Raw genomic sequence first — 21,643 nt, 5'->3', positions numbered from 1 at the left:
GAGCCCAACGTGGGGGCTCGAACCAGTGAACCGCGAGATCATGACCTGAGCTGAGGTCAGACACTCAACTGACCAAGCCATCCAGGTGCCCCCCAGTAGCACCTCTTAATGCTTTTCAATCATCTTAGACTTTTAGGGGCCAAGAGCTGCCACTTTTTTTGACAGTTCTCAATTGTCTAAGCTAATTTGTCCCGAGTTGATTCAGTCATTCGCTCACGACCCTGTCGTGATTTTGTCATATGTATGTTAGCAGCCTTCCTTTTATTTATTTACTATTTATGGCCTTTTAAATTTCAATACATTTATTTAAGGATGGAAATGTGTCTTATTACCATGGGTGGAAAATCAGCATCACTTCCATTAATATAAGGCAACCAGGAAAAAAAAATGGAAAAATGGAAAAATAAATTTATTATTTTTTTTAATGTTTATTTATTTTTGAGAGAGAAAGAGAGAGAGAGACCGAGCACAAGCAGGGGAGGGGCAGAGAGAGAGACATACACAGAATCCGAAGCAGGCTCCGGGCTCTGAGCTGTCAGCACAGAGCCTGACGCGGGGCTCGAACTCACAGACCACGAGATCATGACCTCTGAGCCGAAGTCGGACGCTTAACTGACTGAGCCACGCAGGCGCCCCAGAAAAATAAATGTATTACATTTCCTGTGGATACTGTCGCCTGTCCAAATCTGGGACTGGGCTTAGCATGTGGTAGAGAGATATAAAGATGTGTTAGCACCAGAGAGTTCCCCGATGCAGTCAGAGAGAAGGAGATTTGGAGATGGACTAATGTTCTTACGATGTGATCCGGCATTATTCCATGCTGCCTGCATTCCCCCCCCCCAACCCCCCACCCCCTGCCCCGCTTCATCCCTGCACTCCTGGCGGCCTCAGGGCTAACCTTTCCATATGAGAGAGGAATTCAGTGCCCTATTAGGGCCCAAAAGACTGAAGACAAAAAAATAATTGGGCAAATGTGCATAGACGTTCCAAAACAATCAACTAGACCAGTGGTTCTCACACATGAGCACATATCACACTCAGGTGGAGGGCTTGTTCCAAACATGTTAACTGCATTTCAGCTCTGGAGTCTCAGATCCATCAATCCGGGGTGGCGGAGGGGGGGGGGTCCCAGAAATTGGCATTTCTGAAAAGTTCCCAGATGGTGCCGATGTGACTGGTCTCAGGACTCCACTTTGAGAACCACTGAGCTAGACTAATTGGGGGAGTCAAAGTTGAGTCTATGACTGGGTGTTGAGACCATTCTGTTAAAGAGAACTGTCAAATCCCTAGAGAGGAAGAAGGTCGAGGGCAAATCTAAAGCTCCTGTGCCTCTCTGTGTATTTTAATATTAAACCTCTGAGCAGGCTAAGGGTGTCTTCTGGCAAAGATGTTGGCTGTTGGAAGTTAGGCTGGCGTGCATAGAAATGATAAGGGAACCCAAAAGGATGCAGGTGGGGTACCCATAGCATCTGCCACAGCGTATATCTTTCCTACTGACATAAAACTCTAAACGGAAAAGACAAAGCCAGGTCAAAATTACTTGGGGTTTCTATTATCTATTATCCTTTTCAAGTCTGGTAACTCTTTGGGGGACAGCAAGGTGACATTGTCTCAAAGTAGGACATTTTGACTCTAAACTCTTCGTACGTCTAAAACTGAATAGCCGTGACTGATCTCATCCTAAGGGGAAGCCATGGTTAGCTGTGTCCTGTTGCTTGAGGCTTTAAGAAAAACGAGAAACCACCTTTGGTGCCATTGACCTGAGGTTTCTGCCAGGAAAGCTCAGTTAATCTGTTTTTCCATCTGTAAAATGGGAATGATAATAATATCCATTGTGTAAGGTTGTTATAAAGGTCCAATGACATAGTGTATGTAATATGGTTAGTGCCATGGTTGCCAGATGAAATTACAAGTAAACAGTGGAAGATTATTAGGATTGGATGATGATGATGACAATAAAGATTAAAAATACAGACCAAAAGTGGATATATCTTTCAAAGCATAAAGTCCAAGTGGACATGGTTGGTGAAAGAGTTGCTACCCACTCTGAACCACCCAGGACTGACCTGTGAGGGGAATGGCAATAGACTCTCTTCAGAGTTGATTTCCTAGGTGCCAAGGAGATACTTTAGCTGCCCTATCTCATCTCAGATTTTTGTATCCACAGCTTCTAGAGATTTCTAAACCACCAAGGCATCACATCCATCTATTCATCCATCTACCTACCCACCCACCCATTCATCCATCCATTCATCTATCCATCTATCCATCCAACCACCATGTGTCCATCCACTCATCCATCTATCCATCCTTCCATCCGTCCATCCATCCACCCATCCATCCACCCACTCAGCCACGATTCCATCTACCCACCATTCCATCCATCCATCCATCCAACCACCATCTGTCTACCCATTCATCCATACATCCATCCATCCATCCACCCACCCATTTACCAACCCATCCACCCACCCATCCATCCACCCATCCACCCACTCACCCACCAGTCCATCCACCCACCCACCCAGCCTCCCAGCCACCCATCTTTCCATCCTTCTCTGTCTTTCTCTCTCTCAGGTTAAAGTGCCACAACAAATGCACCAAAGAAGCCCCACCCTGTCATCTCCTGATCATCCACAGAGGAGGTAAGTATTTAACACTTGGTGCCCTAGGGGTAGGGTGATGCAGGGGCTCCTGCAGGCCCTCTGAGATAGCTGTCCCATCCAGGCCATTTCTGTGTACCTCTTAATCCCCCGATATTTGCCAATTTTTTCCTTTCTGATGCTCTTCTTCCTGCCATCTGTCCCCTTCATCCATTCCCTGTGCCTGTTCTCCCTGTTCCTTGCCCCGCTGCTGGTCTCTCTGATACTTTAGCCCCCAGATTTATCTCCCCCTCCCTAACTCTTTTTCTCTCATTCTTGTCTGCTCTCCTAATTTCCACTCTCCTCTCTTTCCCCCCTAATCTCATTGCTTTTCCTTCCCACTTAAAAAGAGTGCTGGCTGAGTGTTTCCTCTCACATGCTCTCCAGACTCAGTCATTTGGCCCTGCAGAGGTGGGCATGGGGAGGGGTCGGGCTTGGGTCTGTTGGTTTTGGGCCATCTGTGTTCTGTCCCCTGGGGCTCTGGGAGTGTCCTGGCCAACCTGTCCAAGCAGCGAGGTAACAGCTGCCCTTGGGAGAGCCGTGGCCGGCCTTGTATCTTGCACAAAAAGCAAGACCAATTTAGTGCGAAGGAAAGACCAGAAGGAAAGGCTTTTCCCTACCTGCCAGGGACTCAACTGGGGAAACCTTGTAGTCCAGCTTTCAAAATAGTTCCCCTGATTCTTGTCTCATAGGGGAGTTATCTCTGGCTTCTGTTATCTACGTTATAGTTCATTCACCAGGGGACTCTCTGGGCCTGTGCTGTTCAATACAGTAGCTGCTAACCACACCTGGCTATTTAGATTTAGGTTAATTTAAATGAGATAAAAATAAAAATTCCATTATTCTGTCACACCAGCCACGTTTTAAGGGCTCAGTAGCCACAGGTGGTGGCTACCATATCGGATAGTGCAGACAACCAACACTTTCATCATCACAGAAAGTTCTGTTGGATGTCACTGGTTCTGACCTCTGCTATTCAATGTACAGGAGACCTACTGAATCAAAATCTGCATTTTTAACCGAATCTGTGGGCAGTTCCTCTGCCCCTTAAGAGGCAAGACTCTAGGGTACAAGTTGCAAACTCAGGTACCTTCCAGGGCCAAACCAGGATCCTAAATAAGAGAAGGTGGCCAGGTGGAGCCATGCAAAGTGGAAGGGGAGCCCAGGAACCATCTAGAGAGGACAGCCACTCCAGCAATGATAGAAACAACGTGGACCTGAATTTTTCTCATGTTTCAAAGAAAAGCCCAAATAGTTGTATTATTTTCAGATATTAGCAACTTACTACAGTTTTAAAATTCTTGCTGGCCAACTCCCTGCCCTCCCATCTATAGGTGGGCTAGAGCCTTGGAGCCGATGTTGAGGTACACAACCTGCTGATGTGAGACGGAGTCCCTCCTTGTCCCTGCTATGTCCCTCCCAGCTCCCCTGGCCTTGGTCAATGCACGCTCCAGGGAATCTGCCCCGATTTAGAATGAGCCCAAGGGAAACTCAAAGAAGGAAGCAAATTGCTGCCGAAAGCCTTGGGATGTGTTCCAAAGCCATTGGGCCGTTGGTGTTCGATGATCTTTGCATTGCTTACCTCCACGAGGGGAGGAAATTGCACGGGAAGGAAAAGTCTTCAGCCCTCCTGCCCCTTCCCACCCATCCTTAATTAAGAACCATCTGTTCCTTGCACAACTGTATATGCTCAGTGAGGCTATTTTTTAAAGCTGAATTCTCACAGCTCTTGACCTCTTGTCTTGCTTGGGTAAGCTTCATTGGGGAAACCACCTCCTAGCAGTCTTTGCCGGAGTCCAACTCCCATGCAGAGACCAGAACCAGCCTGCTGCAAGGTGACCTGCTTCCAGAGGCCGACACCTGAAGAAAGCCTCCCTACGTGCTGCCTTCATGGCCATGCCCCCTTTGCTCAAAGGCAGCAGGTGCCTGTACATGCAAAGCCAGTGGCACTTGCCAGAAGTCCTCCAGCTTCTTGCTTTCCCCCCATCCCCCACCCTTGTTGGTAGAAAGTTTAAAATATAGTTGGTTTCCATGGAGATGGCAGCTCAGGCTAAGCAGAAAAATTAAATTCCTGGGTCAGCCCAAAGCTTTAACTTCTCCACCAACACCGCCCCCCCTCCCACCGCAACACAAAACAGCTGACAAGTAACACTGCCAGGCATCAGATTTGAATTTGAGCTCCTCAGTTTGCCCCTCCCTGTGGTCCCTATAAGAAGTGATAATACGAGAGGGGTGACGGGAAGAGAAGCTTGGATGACGTCGTTTGGATTTATTTAGCATCAGCTGTGTGCCCAGCTTTTTGTGCGACTTCAGGGAGGACATTGAGGGGAGGTCTGCAGATACTAAGCCTTCCTTTCAGGGATCCCTGTGGCCTTGTTTAGGACAAACGTGTTTTGACATGCAGCAGGCTGCCCGGGCCTGAGAAATCCCACAAATGACGAAAGAGGATCCCGACACAAAGGTTAGATGGAGGCAAGGACGGGTGGTCATTCTGAGTTTATCCATTGATTGTAGATCTTAAGGAATCAGGAACCTCTTGTATTTCAAAGGAGGGTCAATTCTGAAATGATGCCCACGTGAAACAATTATGGTATCGAACACAAATGGATAGCTTCAGCTTCATTATCAAGATGTACAGTTGTCAAGTCATTTCTTAACAACGTAAACATTCTAGAAAGCACAGAGGACACCCGATCTTAACGCCATGACCTGACAACTATCGTTTTTGGAGGATTCCCTTCCCATCCTGGGGGCAGGCCTTCGAGATGGGGTCTGAGCTAGGCTTTCCTGGCAGAACGGTTTAACACGAAGCGGTACTTAAACTCCCAAATTGCTGTTTTTACCCCTACGGATCCAGCAAGGTTGGTCCGGACAGAGTCCGTCCCGTGTGACATCAACAACCCTCTACGAAAGCCACCCCGGTATTCGGACCTGCACATCAGCCAGACGCTCCCCAAAACCAACAAGATCAGCAAGGTGAGGGCGGGGTCCTGCTGGGTCGGGGTCTGCTGGGGCTGCCGCTGCCTGGGAGGGGCGGGGAGGGGAGCTTGAGTGAATTGCTCTGGAAACCTTCACCTCCCAGCCCACCTGGGCTCTCCTCGTTCCATGTGGTTTATGTAAGGAAAGCTTAGGGGGCATCCAGCCCTCCGTGGAGAGTGAGTGTGCCAGAAATCTGTCTAATTTAGAGAGAGGGCACACGGAAATGAGAATGAATGAATGTGTCGAGGAGGGAGCAGTAGGGATTGCGGGAGAGTCTAAGCAGGGTTCCTGAGTGATCCAGACCCAGCTCCCTTTGCTCTGTGAGATGTTTTGCCAACCTGCCGGGATTAACCTTGCAGATGGCTGGGTTGACATATCTGTTGAATCGGACCACCGAGGGACGGAAGACTGTTTTTTGAGCTCCTGCTTCAGACTAGATAGATGGATATGTGGGGGGCGGCGGGGGGGGGAAGGCAGGCTCTGAGCCTCAGCCAGTTTGATTGACTTCTGGCTGGTCCTCAAATGGTCAGCCTCTCTATGCACCTGTCCACTGTGGCATGGAAATTTCCAGCATGATTTCCATGTGTTTGGTCTGTTGGTTGGACTGCACCAGAACCTTCCCAGGGACACTTGCAGCCTTATGGTGGGAGGCAAAGCCTGCACGTGCCAACAGGTGATTTCTCAAACTCCCCAGTGCTTCTGTGCACCGTGTTGAAGGTGGGTAAAGTGCAAATCAATCCAAGCGTGTGGGAAGTCACCACCTGTGTTCAGGACCCAAATGAGCGTCACGATGGCTCGGTGACCTCTCACTGGCAAGGCTCTGTCTCGCTTCTCTGCATAAGGCTGGAGAGAGTATTGCTTCTCCCCAGTCCATCCTCCAGACAGCAGCCAGAGTGATTCCTAATGAATGCAATTTGAATCCTGTCCCCCTCTGCCTCAAAACCACCCAGTGGCTCTTTACTGCATTGAGAAAACAAATCAAGCTCCTTCTGCAGCCTGCAAGACCGTGCCTAATTTGGTCCCTCGCTCCGTCTCTGACCTCCCCTTGTACATCTCCCCACCAAAGCCCATATGTTCTTTCTCTCACACACTATCACCCACCGTTTTTACTACTAGCTCTCAGCCATTCACCATCTGGCTCCTTGTGGCGTCATCTAAGCAGTTGAGAGCTTGGCCTCTGAAGGCAGGCGAACCTTGCAGTCAGCCCTGGCTTCTCCCACTTACTAGCGGTGAGCCTCAGGGCAGGCCACTAATTTCTCTTGGCCTCAGTTTTCCTGTATATGAAATGGGTACGTTCCGGTTATCTACCGCTGCACAGCAAAGCCCCTCAAACTTAGTGGAGCACGACAGCCTTTTAATTATGTTCGTGGAAACTGTGGGGACTGAACTAGGAAAACTTACACAGCTGGGGGCTGGAATCTTCTAGAGCAGAGATTGGCACACTATGGCTCACAGGCCAAACCAGCCCAGCACCTGCACCTGTTTTTGTGAATAAAGTTATATTGGCATGAGCCACACCCATATTGTCCACGGCTGCTTTCACACTATGATTGAGAATTCAGTGGTTCCAACGGGGACCACATGGCTCACAAAGCCTAAAATATTTGCTATTTGGCCATGTTAAGAAAAAGCATGCCAGCCTCTGAGCTAGAGTCGTCATCAGTCACCTGTCTAGTGTCTGCCTGTGGTGCATCAGAGACCGGGTTCAGCGGAGACCCAGTGGAAGCATCTACATGCGGACTTGCCTTATGGTTTGGGCTTCCTCACAATATGGCGGCTTCAGGGTGGTCGGGCTTCTCACCTGGCAGCTCAGGGCTTGACAAGCAACTGAGCAACAAGGCAGAAGTTGCCTGGGCTTTTGTAACTTAGCATTACCTTGGTGCGTTGTCTTGACTTGTCACTAGCCAAGGATCGGTAGTATCAGTTCTGCTCTGTCATACTGACGGGGGCCGTCGTGTTCCTGCTCAGATTCAAGGGGAAGAGGCACAGAAACCACTTGCCGATGGGAGGAGTCCAAGGAATTTGAGGCCACGTTTTAAAATGTCCACGGTGGCTATAATAAGAGCACCAGCCTCAGAGAGTGGTCTTGGGGATGAAATGAAGTAATCCACATACAAGCATCTAGTATGGTCCATGGCACATGTTAAGCATCCAGAAAATTCTAGATACTGTTTTCAGCTTAAATCTTGGGTTTCCAATCCAGATCTTAGGTCGGGTCCACTCTTTCTTTGTTATTTGCATGAGATACGTATAGGTCTCTAGAAAAAGGGATCCCCACCTCTGGGGGTGCTTAGGAGGCTCAAATGGTACGGCTCCTAAGAAGTAACTGTGCATGTCTAGAGAACCCATCCTTTTCTTTGTGACATCTCAGGGGGCGAGCTGCTCAGAGCATCTCGAGACCTTCCTCTCTGGCTTTGCCAGCATACTGAGCCTCTTGATCAGATGGGACAGAAACACGGGTCAGCTAGATCAGTGACTGTGACATTGTTCTGCTTGTCTACCAGCGGGAGAATTTGATAAGAGAAATAAATTAACCTCTATTTAGAAAGCAGCTTTGACTTGAAGGTGGACAGGATCTATCACAGGGCCGGGTTATTTTTTCCTCTCTTTCTCTTCTCACTGGCTTCACACAGATTCTTTTTGTCAGGCAATGATGTGGTTAGTGCAATAGATTTCTGAGCCAATTTGGTCTGAAGGCTTCCTTTTCATTGCTCTGTCTCCTCTCCTGTCTGGCTCAGTCAATCCAAGTTCACAAAAGCCCGGCTTTTTCTCCCGACGTAATGGTTAGTTAGAGCGTGCATTTTGGAGTCAGAAGGCCCAGCCTTCGAACTTCGTTCCTTCACTGACTGTGTGGTCATAGCAAGCTCTCTCTACCTTGGTTCCTTCCCCTCCTCCCCCATTAAAGGGGCAGCACAATAGCAGCTATGACTGGGATTGTGGAAAGGAGTAGATGCAGTGATAGGCGTCAAGGATTTAGTCTAACCCTGGATGGTCAGGGCAGGGAATGGCTTGATGGGGGAAAGAGGAACGGAAGGAGGAAGAGGAGGCAGAAAGAGGAAGGGGGAGGAGGGGGAGGGGGAGGAGGCAGAGGAGAAGAAGAAACGGCAGTATCTGCCAGCTCCTTGGGGGACCAGGCTATAGCCCTTGCCCCTCCAGGTCAAGGCATCAGAACCCCATCTGCAGTGGTGTCCAAGGCTGAAGATGCGCCTGCTGTAGTGACGCTATTCGAAATGGCTGCACGCCGGCTTGCCCTTTCCAGTTGGCCTTGCACTCGGGCCAGCTCCATGGACCTCCAGCAGGGCCGTGGATCACTGTCCTGTTCTTCCATCATGATTGTGACTCAGCTGCTCTTCTTGGGTCTGCTCCAGTCTGTTACTGCTGACTGGTCTCGTCCTCTACCTTCCCCTCTTCTCCATGTCATTGCTTCTGCCTCCATGTATTTCTCATAACCTTGGCTTCTTTGTTTTCTGGCCTGTCGTGGCTCTTCTGTTCTCTTTGAACCTCATCTCGTCTCTGCCTGTGCGCCTGATGCTGTCGGCCAGCTCATCTTTTCATTCCATATCATCGTCATGGGCCAGCTGCCATCTTGTTTGGACCTGTGGTCCTGTGTTGGGGTGGGCTGTGGAGGTCACAAGACAAGTGTGGTTGCTTAGGACTGTCTGTTCACCACAGTCTATTGGGTTGGAGGGTAGGGACAGTTTCCTTAGGAAAAGTCCATGAGAGAGGCAGTTACCGTCGCCACCGTGTCCAGATCAGTGCTCAACTGGGTGGAATGGAATGGGAACATGGGAGATAAGCATGCTTTTGTTCAATTCCCAGAGTCAGATGTGAGTTTCTTGTGACTTGGGGCAACCTTGTGCTTCTGCTGCTGGGCTGGGGGTAAGGACCCAGGCCACTAACTCTCTGTATGACACCAGTAAGTCACTCCCCCTCTCCGAGTCCCAGTGTCCCCATCTACAGAATAAGGATTTGGACTGGGAGGTCTCTGAAGGATGTTTCTATATCTTAGCTGTGCTCTGAAAGAGGAATTATGCCACTAGCCCTTCCTGGAATGATCTGATTTGAGTTTGAGTTTCCCTCGATGGAATGCAACCTCCCGTTGCTGGTCCCATTGGGCCATAGATCTCGGTCTGACCCAAAGAAGGAATTTCCCCTCCTGTTGTAGCAATTTGGCCAAGGAATGTGGGCACCATATGCAGCTGTCTCTTGAAATGATTCTGTTTATTCACATCAGCCCTGAGCTACAAAGATGAGAAAGACCTAAATCCTTCCCTCAAGAAAGTAGAGATAATTCCTTGCTCCATAAATGCAATTCCTCATTCCAATCCTCCTTCTTTTCTGTTAATTCACTCATTCATATAACACTTATTACTACCTCTTATGTTTTTGTTTCTGTGCTAAGTTCTGCAGATTCCAAGATGAATAAGACACCATCTAGTAGGAAGAGATATACATTTCCCTCCCTCTCTCCTTCTCTCCATCCCTCCAAGTCTCCCTCCCTTCATTTCTTTCTTGTTTTCCTTCATCTAGCACCCATCTATTTAAGGACCACACTGTGGCTGGGAATAGGGAGCTCCCAGCCTAGAGGGCAAAACAGACAAGTAGGATGAGAAGAGACTGGGTAGAAGCAACAGCTGAAGCTGAGTGAGTGGGAAGAGCCAGCACCAGGAGCAAACGATGTGCTTGACCTGGTGGAGCAGGGGGTCAGAGGAACTTCCCAGAGGAGGGGAGCTGTGAACTGTGTCTTCTAGGCAGACTAGGGATGGACAGATATTCCAAGTCAAAATAACAGCATGTCCCAAGCCTTGTAGATGTGAAGTGGCCTGGTTGGTGTTGGGGACTGTGAGCCCCCTCATCCAGCAATAATGTAGCACCCCTACCTGATGAGGTAGGGTCAGTGGAAGCCTAGTGGAGAGTCAGAACTTTTACCACCACCCAAATAATGAGGCTACTCTGTTGTGCTTGGTGTCAGTGAAGGCTACATGGGGAATGGTAATAGTACCTCTTAGTAGAAATAGTACCTCTCCCAGAAAGTGCGTGTCAGTGGAGGCCTATGAAGGGGCTGGAATTCCCACCCCACCCAACAACAATTAGGAGCCCCTCCTGTCCTCAGGTGCCGACAGAGGCAGAGGGCCTAGGCATCTGGCCCTACCTGGGAATAACAAGACAGCACACGCCCTCTTCCCTGCTAGGGCAGGATCACGGGAAGCCAGCTAAAGCCAAAGGTTTAAGTAAGACCCAGAGTCTCACAACTTAATACCCAGATGTCCAGGCTTCAGTGAAAAATCACTTGTCACACCAAGAGCCAGAAAGATCTCAAACTGAATGAGAAAAGACAACCCATAGATGCCAACACTGAGACAAGTGAGATTTCAGAATTATCTGACAGAGATTGTTAGAGCAGTCATAAAACTATTTCAGCAAGCAATTACAAACACTCTTGAAACACACGAAAAAAGTAGGAAATCACTGCAAAGAAATACAAAGTCTCAGCAAATGAATAGAAGATATAAAGAGGATCCATATGAAAATTTCAGAACATATAACTAGGAAATGCAATAATTAAAAGTAAAAACTCAGTGGGGAGACTCGGTGACAGAATGGAGGGACAGAGGAAAGAATATGTGAGCTTGAAGATACAACAGTATAAATTACACAGTCTGGATAACAGAAAGACAATTGACTAAAAAAAAAAATGAGTAGGACCTCAGGGACCCTTGGGACAATAATAAAAGGTCCAACATTGGTGTCATCAGAGTGCTGAAGGAAAGAATAAAGAGGGCAGGGCTGAAAAAATTCTCCAAGAAATGATGGGTAAAAACTTCTCAAAATGGGCAAAAGACATAAACCCCTGTTCCCGTTTTTCTGATTTAGAAGCTGATACGCATACCATGTTCATGGATTGGAAGATGCAACATAGTTAGGATGTCAGTTCTCCTCAAAATTGATGCCCAATTGCTATCAAAATCCCAGCAAAATATTTTTTTTGTAGATGAAGACAAAATTATTCTAAATGTTATATGAAAAGGTAAAGGAACTTGAATAACTAAAAACAGTTTTGAAAAAGAATAACGTGGGAGGAATCAGTCTGCCCAAATTCAAAGCTTATTATATAGTTAACAGTAATCAAGACCAAAGAGGATATACAGATGGCAAGTAAACACATGAAAAGATGTTCAATATCATTAGCCATTAAAATGCAAATTAAAACTACTGTGAAATGTCACTGTACTATCAGAATGGCTAAAATAAAAAATAGTGACAATACCAAACATTGGCTAGGATGCAGAGAAAATCAGTCACTCATACATTGTTGGTGTAAAATAGTGTACCCATTCTGGAGAATGGTTTTTGCCTCTTCTTTAAAAGCTAAACATGACTGGGGTGCCTGGGTGGCTTAGTCAGTTGGGCAGTCAACTTCGGCTCAGGTCATGATCTCACAGTTCATGAGTTCAAGCCTCCTGTCGGGCTCTGTGCTGACAGCTCGGAGCCTGGAGCCTGTTTCGGATTCTGCGTCTCCTCTTCTCTGCCTCTCCCCCCACTCACTCTCTGTCTCTCTCTCCGAAATACATAAACATTAAAATATAAAAATACAAAAATACAAAACTGAAACTAAGCATAGCAGTTTATGTGCTGTCAAGAAATTGCACTCCTGGGCGTTTATCCCAGAGAAATAAACATTTGTTCATACAAAACCTATACCTGAATGTTCATAGAAGCTTTATCCACAGTAGCCACGGAGGGGAAACAACCCAGCTGTCCTTCAATGGGCGAATGGTCACACACACTGTGGTACATCCATGTGATGAAATACTACTCAGCCATCAAAAGGAACAAACTATTGGTACATTCAACAACTTGGATGCATCTCCAGATAATTTTTCTGAGTGGGGAAAAAAAGCGCCAATCCAAAAAGGTTCCATACTGGATGATTCCATGCATAGAGCATTCTTGAAATGACAAAATTATAGAAATGGGGAACAGATTAGTGGTGCCATGGGTTAAAGATGGGAGGGAGGCATGTGAGGAGACAGAGAAGGAAGTGGGGTGGCTACCTGGGGTGGTGGAAATGTTCTGTATGTGGACTGTATCCGCTCGCCATCTGTGTTGTGATATTGTGCTATCATTTTGCAAGATGCAAACATCAGAGAAAGCTGGTGAAGCCTGCATGAGATCTCCCTTACTTCTTTTTTTGAAAACCAATTTATTTATTTTTGAGAGAGACAGAATGCAAGTGGGGGAGAGGCAGAGAGGGGGAGACACAGAATCCAAAGCAGGTTCCAGGCTCTGAGCTGTCAGCACAGAGCCTGATGCGGGACTCAAACTCACAAACCTCAAGATCATGACCTGAACTGAAGTTGGATGCTCAACTGACTGAGCCACCCAGGCACCCCAGATCTCTACTACTTCTTAAAACTGCGTATGGGGGCACCTGAGTGGCTCAGTCAAGCGTCCAACTCTTGGTTTTGGCTCAGGTCATGATCTCATGGTTCATGAGATCGAGCCCCACGTTGGGCTCTGTGCTGACAGCTCAGAGCCTGCTTGGAATTCCCTCTCTACCACCCCCCCCATAAATAAACTTTAAAGAAACTGCATGTGAATCCACAGTTATCCCAAATAAAAAGCTCAGTTGCAAATTATGTCGTCAACATAATCACAACCATTGGTTGACAACAAAGTGCCTCAGCCCAGTGGGAGGGGTGTAGGTACATTCATAACCTCATTGAAACTTCACAGCGGACCCAGCAGGTGGGTGTTCTTAGCCCGTGTGAGGGACAAGGAGAGACTGAAATTCCCAGAAGTGAAGTCACTTACTTGGAGGCAGGGGGAGTGAGTGGGCTCTGGGAGGGTGACATCACAGCATAGGCACCCATTGGGCATCTGATGGAGAATGCCCGTTTCCTGTCCCCCTTCTTGCCCTCCTATGCTGGTTGGTGTTTCTCACACTGACTCTGGAGTTTGGCAGGTAAACATACCTGTTGTAAAATAACCAGGTCCTACAAAACCATCCCCAGGCACCCGGAACCAGTCAGAGTGATGGACCTCTGAGTAATAGAGGGACCACGTGACCACTGTCTTGTGAGTGGACAGATTAAAGTTCCAGCGATGCTGGGATTGAGAGGCAGGAATCCCTTTTATATGATGTTGAGGTTTGCTGGCATTATTCCCACTTTACAGGAGGCAAAACTGAGGGATGGAGAGGTTAAGCGTTTTGTCCAGAATGTATGGGGAAGGGGTGGCTATGGGATTTGAATCTGGGTTTGCCTGACTCGGGCTCCTGCTGGTTTTAGTTTCCTGGGGCTGCCTTAACAAATGACCACAAACTGGGCAGCTTAAACAACAGACCTTTTTTCCCCCTCGCAGTTCTGGAGGCCGGAAGTCTGAAAACAAGGTGTTAGTGTGGGATTGGTTCCTTTTGGAGGCTCTGAGCGAGGATCCATTCCATGCCTCTTCCCTAACCTCTGGTGGCTCTGGCAATCCTAAGTGTTCCTTGGCTTATAGATGCGACAATCCAGTCTCATCTCTGTCTTCATGGGGTCTTTTCCTCTGTGTGTGTCTCTCATTTTCCATTTCTTATAAGGGCACCTGGAATGGGATTCAGGACCCACCTGAATCCAGAATGATCTCCTCTTGAGATCTGTACCTTAATGACATCTGCAAAGACCTTTTTTTCCAGATAGGCTCACGTTCTGAGTTTCCCAGGGGGCAGGTCTTTGGAGGGACACCATTCAAGCCACTAGCCTGCTCCCGATCCCACCGCCGCCAGGGCCCTTCTGAGGGTGCACTCGGGGGTTCCGTCTTCGGGTTTGCTTAGAGCAGGTTCGGGGCCCAGCAGAGGCCACGCCGGCTCCGCCTGACACGTGAGGGAAGATGCTTTCGCATTCTCTCTGGAGCGGCCAGGCTGTCGATTCTTTAATAAACACTTGGGAGGAGAGGTGTTAGGATGGAAAGAGCACTCTGGGCACCTCGGCGTGGGACTTTCCAAAATCAAAAAGGCACAGGGAGCTTGGCTGTCGCCTCCGTGGCTTTCATTATGTGGTAACCTTTCAGTCCGGAGTCCAAACAGCGGACAGGAAATTGATGCCAGAAACTGTTCCTTCCACAGCTGGATGCAACCCAGATTGCAGGTGGGGATGATGAAGCAGGTGGGACTTTGGAAGGTTCTGGTGGCTGAGGAAAGGGGGGGACTAAGGATGCCGGGGTGGGGTTCCTTCCTGCTTGCTCACTCTCACTCATGTGTCTCTGCATCTCTGCCTGCCCCTGTCCCCTGCCCTGTTTTCTTTCCGCAGGACCACATCCCTGTCCCTTACCAGCCGGACTCGAGCAGCAACCCCTCATCCACGACGTCCTCCACGCCCTCCTCGCCAGCACCCCCCCTCCCTCCCAGTGCCACGCCGCCTTCTCCCCTGCACCCTTCCCCACAGTGCACAAGGCAGAAGAACTTCAACCTGCCAGGTACCTTTGCACTTGGGGAGTTGCGGGGACCGCGGGAGGGGGAGGTTGGGTTCGAACCAGAGCCGTTTCCAGCCGGTCCACGCTTAAAGGCGATGGGTTGAAGAGATGCGGGTGAGTCTTACTATGTTCAGGTCAGTCACAACATATTACTTTATCTGATCTCAGAGGATGAGATGGATGAGAGGATCCAGAAGGTTCTCCCAACTCATAAATTCCAGAGTACCTAGCTGTGGATCTGAGACTGTGCACCGGGCTATGAGATGCTGGAGAAGCCACTCATGAGATGTTTTGGCTTCTTGGCCTCCTTTGTCATTCGACTTAAGAAAGAGATCTTTCTCTGCTCAGGTGGGCCAGACCTAAGAGTCTTCCTACCTCTTCTGAGGTCCTTTCCAGCCCACTTCCTCTTCTAGGGCCCTAAGGATTTTCTAGCTCAGCCATATTTGCAGCACCACAGCTGATGTCAGGAAGGAGGCCGGTGGGATGAGGTCTGACTTGGCCATGGAACCAGAGTCTAGAACGGCGTTGTTCCCTCTGGTACTCTCTAGCCCCCTGTGGCCGTTTAAATTGAAATGAATTAAAATTAAATATAGTTAAAATTTTAATTCCTCAGCCACGATAGCCACATTTTAATTACCCATTAGCCACTGGTGGCTGATGGCTGCCGTATTGGACAGTGCAAGCATAGAACATTTTTATCATCGCTGAAAGTTCCACTGGACAGTGCTGATCTAGGGACTGATTTCCACCTAAGCCTGCAGGTTTCATGCAGAGGGAAAAATTCCAGGTCCTGCGGTCACGGGTCACACTTCCAAGCCTCATCAGCCATGACGGAGTGACCAGTAGGCAGATGAAGGCCCAAACCCACACCTGGCCAAACCCAGATACAACTACCCGTTTAAGGACAAGCTGTCACCTACCCTCATTGTTTTGATCTGGGCTAAGTCCATAGGAGGAGGGCACATTTTGAAGTCTTACAAGATTGGGAATTTTTGGTTACGTTCAAGCCTGAGGAAGTCTTGTATCTGTCTGGTATGAGGACCACTCACTCACTGGGCAGCCACCAAGGACCATAATGTGAGTCACCAGCTGGAATCATTCCAGTGAGTGCCTCCCAGAGTCAGTTAGGCAAAAACCACCTGCTGTGTCCACGGACTGGGTGCTCCCCCTGCCACCTGCAGGATGGTCCATTTCTGCTTCACTGGAAGGGGGCAAATGCAAGAAGGGCGCTTTGACACTCCATGACCCTCCCTCTGCCCCAAACCTGGGGGGAAGCGGGTCTGGGCGCTTTCTTACCCCTGCTCCATCCCATTCCCAGACACTGACTTCAGGGAATTTCCCCGGAAACTGCTGCACAGCTTCCTTATGGGCCAGGGGCTGGGAGGGGACCTCTGAGGGGAGACCTGTATGTCAGAGTGCCACAGCTCTTTCTGTCCCTAGAGGACTCTGCTGGTGAGAGACCTGGCTAACCCGGGGTGATCACTGTTTCCCTTAGCTCCCTCACTCTTTGGGGCAGGGTCCCCGAGGACGGGTCCTTGCCCGTCTGCTGCTAGCCTGCCAGTGATCCGCACCTACTCCAGAGCATCTCATGACAGTGACGTCATTTGGGGTGTGGGCTGAGGGGTCCTCCGAGGGCAGGCACTTTAGAACAGCAGTTAGGAGTATGAGCTCTGGAGCTGGGCTGCTTGGGTTGAAATCCCAGCTCTACCGCTCAGTCTCGGCGTTGTGCTGGAGCAAACCAGTTACCTCTGTGTGCCTCTGTTTCCTCATCTGTAAAATGGGGATAATGATAAAGGCATCTACTCCATAGAATCGTGGAAGGACCACACCTCATCATACATGTACCGAGTTGAGCAGAGCGAGTGTCTCGCTGAAGGTCTTGACACATGCCAGCTGGCTCCATTATTACATAAACATAACAAATTGCCATGGCTACCATTTCTGGCGTTTCTCATCATCACTGCTAATTAATAGGGGCGTAATCCGAATTGTGGAAATCAAGATGAAATCCTCACATACCCTGGCATTCAGAGCAGGGATCGAATTAATCCTTTTTGAGGAGGTAATTTCACATTGTCTGTCAAAGTTTTATAGGTACATTCCGTGGACCAGTGATATGACTTCTAGGATTTTATATACAGATATGCTCACATAGGGTACAGGGATCTGTACGTAAGGATTTCATTGAGATAGTGAAAACTTTGGACTCAACCCAAGTGGGGAATGGTTAAATACAATCAAGAGAGGAATGGTTGAATACAGTGTAATATATCTACATAACCAAATATTCAGCCACCCTTAAAAAGAATGGGGTGGTTCTTTGTGGATATCCTGACATGCAAGGTGTCCACAATGTGTTGTAAGTGGGAAAACAAGTGATTTGCAAAGCAGTTGGTATAATAAAATCCTATTTATTCTAAAATAATTATATATAGTCGTATGTTTATACGCATGTGTATATATACTTGTCTATTTGTATATGCACAAAAAAGCCTGCAAGAACTTCCTGGCAGCTGTTTCTAAGAAGAAAAATTTTATTTTATGCATTGCTACAGTGTATAGAGTACCAAGGAACGCACCCGTTTTATAATTGAACAATAATCACAAAATGCGATATTGAAGTGGAAAACAAAGTGGGACCTTCCAGAAGAGCAGCCAGACCTTCTCCCTTGACTTAGGAGGTTTTAGCAAAATTCCCTCAGAATGACAAGTGCCTGTCTTGTTCACACAAGGTCCTAGTCACCCGTCACACCCTTGACTACAAGCCTCTGTTGATGGGAAAGGCAGCTGTGGTTATGGTTCCCTGCCAAATGTTGGGTTTTTGAAGACTATTCTGGCTAATACCTAGGCATCATAATGTTCTCAGCATTGACTGATACCTAGAACATGCTTTTCCAGAAGGGTCTATGGGGTTAACAGGCACCTGGCTCACATGTTGACCTCAGGACATACGGAAGAAGGGTTTTTAGTTGGAAAACGAAGGTACAGGCTTGGTAGGATTTATGATTGACCTCCTTGTTCTCCGCCACTTGCTTCTGAATTCTGGGGCCATGTTTGACATGGCAGGTGGCTTATGGGTGTGCTTCCTCCCTTCACTCTGCCCTGATTCCGTCTTTATACTCCACAGTGCTCCTTCCCTACCATGATTTTGTTCATTTATTAACTTATTTAGTGTCCGTGTCCTCTGTGACAATCAGAATTATCAGCTTCGTGAGACTGGGAAACATGTCTGCTTCATTCACGCTTCTACACCGGAAGGCCAGCACATTGCCTACAGCTTAAGGCACTAATTAAATGGGGGTTTTCTCAAATGAATGAATGAATGAGCGAGTGAATGACTTGAAATTCATGCACTGCCCAAGGCTGCGGATTTTTCTCTTCAAGTCGTTTCCTGGCCCTCAGACTGCATCCATCATAAGACATGTTTATTGAACATCTACTATGTACCCGTGGTATACAAGGCACTAGGTATAGAGCCGTATGCACACCAGACATGCCCTGTTTGAGTTTCCAATGGCTGCTGTAACAAATCATCACAAGCTTAGTGGCTTAAAAGAGCCCAGAAGTATCTTTTGGGATGAGCACTGGGTGTTGTATGGAAAACAATGTGACAATAAATTTCATATATTAAAAAAAAAAAAACCAGCCCAGAAGGGCTATCTTACAGTGATGGAGGCCCCAAGTCCAAAATCGTTTCACTGGTGTCCACAGGGCTGGTTGCTCCTGAGGTGCTAGGGAGGAATCCACTTCCTTGCCTTTCCTGAGCCTCCAGCGGCTGCCTGCGTTCCTTTGCACACGGCTCCACCGCACTCCCACCTCTGTTTCCGTGATCGCGTCTCTGACTCTCTAACTCTGACCCGTCTGCCTCCCTCTTGGAAGGACCCCTGTCATGGAAGCGGATGTAGTCACAGTCTCCAGGGATTAGGATGTGGACGTCTTGGGCAGAGCGGCCTCACTCGGCCTGCCACAGCCCCTGTTCTCGTGGAGTCTATAGCTTCGCGGGAGAGACGGGTTAACCACACAGACGCACACCTGAAATGAGTTGCACCAAGTGCCATGAAGGGAAAGAATGGCGGTACAGCAGCCATACAGCAAGTTCAAGAGGAGAGCAAGTTGAGGTTGAAGGGTCCGAGGTGTCTGAGTTCTGAAGATGGGGGAGAGTTGGCTGGGCAGAGGGAGGGGAGCATGTGCAAAGGCCCTGCCCCAGGAAAGAGCTGCAAAAATGTCCCCGTGGCCCGAATGCCGTGACTAAGGGAAAAGTGGCACCAGGTAGGACTCAGAGCTACAGGGATGAGGCTTGGCCGGGCCTTGCAGGGCCACGGCAGGAATCCAGATTTTATTTAAAGGGTGTAGGCAGAAGATGACTTACCCTCCATCCTTCCTTCTGGAAGACGATCCAGGCTGCTTTGGGGGGAGGCCTTAGGGAAGGAAGGAGGGAAGGAGGGTTTCGGGGTAGAAGTGAAGTGCCTTCAAAGTGGCCTGCGTATCTCTCTGGCCTCCAGCCACCTGAGGACTCCCAGTTCCCAAGACCTCGTCAATGCCAGGGAGTCAGGAGCCACTCGGATTCATCATCAGGAACGAGCTGTTCTCTGGCACACGGAGGGGTTGAGGAGGGAGGGGGCTGGCTCTGTGCGTGGAGACCTTCGCCAGTGTCCCTTTGCCTGACCCCTGTCCCTTGTCAGAGCGGTTTTTGCTGTCCCTCACCCAGCTGCCGCTCCATAAAAGAATGTCACTGCTGGCTGTCCTTTGCTGCAGACACCGAATCCCCCGTCCCCGCTGGGGAGGGAAGAGATCAGCTAAGCTTCTTGAGAACCCTGGGTAGTTTTCTCTTTTTGAATTTTAGCCTCTTGTTGACTGCGTGCGATGAAAAAACAAAAAAACAAAACCTAAGTTATCTAACAGAAGAAAGAAAGGTCCTTGAAGTCCTGGAGGTTGGTTTTGTTTTAAAGCTTTGCTCTGTGACCTTGACTGAGTTGCTTCTCACCCTGGACACCTCATTTTCCAGAATCAGGAAATGCATCCGTTTGGATTCCAACTATCTGGGATATTTGGGGATTGCTGTGCTAGGAGAGAGTTGATTAATTGAATAAACACGAGTTGTGCACCCACTGGTACCAGGCCCCTCTCTGTCCTGGGGAGTTAATAAATCAGTTCCAGCCTCGGGGGCAGCTAATGACTTCGCTCTTTGAAACCGATTTTCTCTTAATTATAAATCATTCTTGTCTGTTTATTAAGAGAGCTTAGAAAGATATTGGCTTATTCGCTGCAGCGAATGCTTATTCAGCACCACTGTGCACTCTTACCTCATGGAATGATGATCTCAGCCCTGCGAGGGAAAGACTGTGATTATCCCGTGGAAACTGAGACTCGGAGAGAGTTGCCCAAGCTTTTACAAACAGCCAAAGGAAGAGTGAGGATTCAGCCCTACAGGATCAGCCTCCCACTCCTGCTGTCCAGCTCATCTTTGCTTTAAACCGGAAGGCAACAAACTTTTTCTATCACGGGCCAGATGGTAATATTTTAGATGTTGTGGGCCATATAGTCTCTGTTGTTGCGAATATTCAGCTCTGACGTCATAGCATGTCGGCAGCCGGAGACAGCATGCAAATGAATGAATGTGACTGTGTTCCAGTAAAACTTTATGGACAAAAGCAGGTGACGGTCCAGATTTGGCCCCTGGGCCACGGCTTGTCAACCCCTGGCCCCAGCCTCTGAACCACTGCAGTAATGCTTGGTGAGTCAGCTTGGTGAGTCCTGTCCCTGCGGGTAATAAAATTGCTTCTGGAAGCACGTTCACCAGTTTGGACTCCTATCTGACCCCATTCCTGCTCAGTGTGGCCTCTCCACTGCCCACGATACCCTTGTCCCCCACCCCTGCTCCAGGCCCTCCACCCCACAGGAGTAAGGGGTAACATTAGAAACCTCGGGGATGTCTGGAACTGGGACTGGGAGTAAAATGAATTGTGGGTGAATCAGCAGTGAAGCTGAGGAAATTTCTTTTTTCCCTAAATACAGAAATTAACCCATGCTTGTGGTAGGCAGAATAATGGTACCCCCAAACTCACCACACTCTAACCCCAGAATCTGTGGATCTGTGACTTTATAGGTGACTTGACTTTGCAGGGATGATTAAGTTACAGATCCTGAGGTGGGAAGATTACCCTGGATTATCCAGATGGATCCTAAATGTAACCACAAGGGTCCTTATAAGAGGGAGACAAGAAGGTCAGAGACGGTAGGAGGTGATGTCAGGACAGGGGGAGCAGAGACTAGAGTCGTGGGCTCAGAGCCAAGAAGTGCAGGCAGGCTCTAACAGCTGGAAGAGGCAAGGCATGGATTCTCCTCTGGAGCTTCTGGAAAGAACCAGCCCTGGCGACACCTTGCTTTTAGCCCCTTGTGACTTATTCCAGCGCCTCCGACCTCCAGAACTATAAGAAGATAAATGTGCTATTTTAAGCCACCAAGTGTGTCATAATTTGTTACAGCAGCAACAGGAAAACTAATACAATGCTCAATGTAGAAAATTTGAAAAACACAGGAAATGCATAGTTTCCCAATTTTGTTGAGAT

At 48.4% G+C, this 21,643-nt stretch overlaps 1 protein-coding gene across 5 annotated transcripts in view; it reads left to right on the top strand.

Annotated features, from left to right (window-relative positions):
- KSR2 (kinase suppressor of ras 2) overlaps positions 1 to 21,643 on the top strand; it is a 434,084-nt gene that overhangs the window by 338,160 nt on the left and 74,281 nt on the right. For 4 of the 5 annotated variants that reach the window (XM_045042231.1, XM_045042233.1, XM_045042235.1 and 1 more), the window contains exons 8-10: positions 2,578 to 2,645; positions 5,494 to 5,618; positions 14,912 to 15,077. In XM_045042231.1, the coding sequence (XP_044898166.1) occupies positions 2,578 to 2,645; positions 5,494 to 5,618; positions 14,912 to 15,077 (359 nt within the window). The remainder of the gene's footprint in view (positions 1 to 2,577; positions 2,646 to 5,493; positions 5,619 to 14,911; positions 15,078 to 21,643) is intronic. The other variant, XM_045042232.1, reaches the window with a different exon arrangement.

Source organism: Felis catus, chromosome D3, assembly GCF_018350175.1.
Source record: "Felis catus isolate Fca126 chromosome D3, F.catus_Fca126_mat1.0, whole genome shotgun sequence".
Lineage (NCBI taxonomy): Eukaryota > Metazoa > Chordata > Mammalia > Carnivora > Felidae > Felis > Felis catus.
This window is presented reverse-complemented; position numbering and strand designations above follow the sequence as displayed.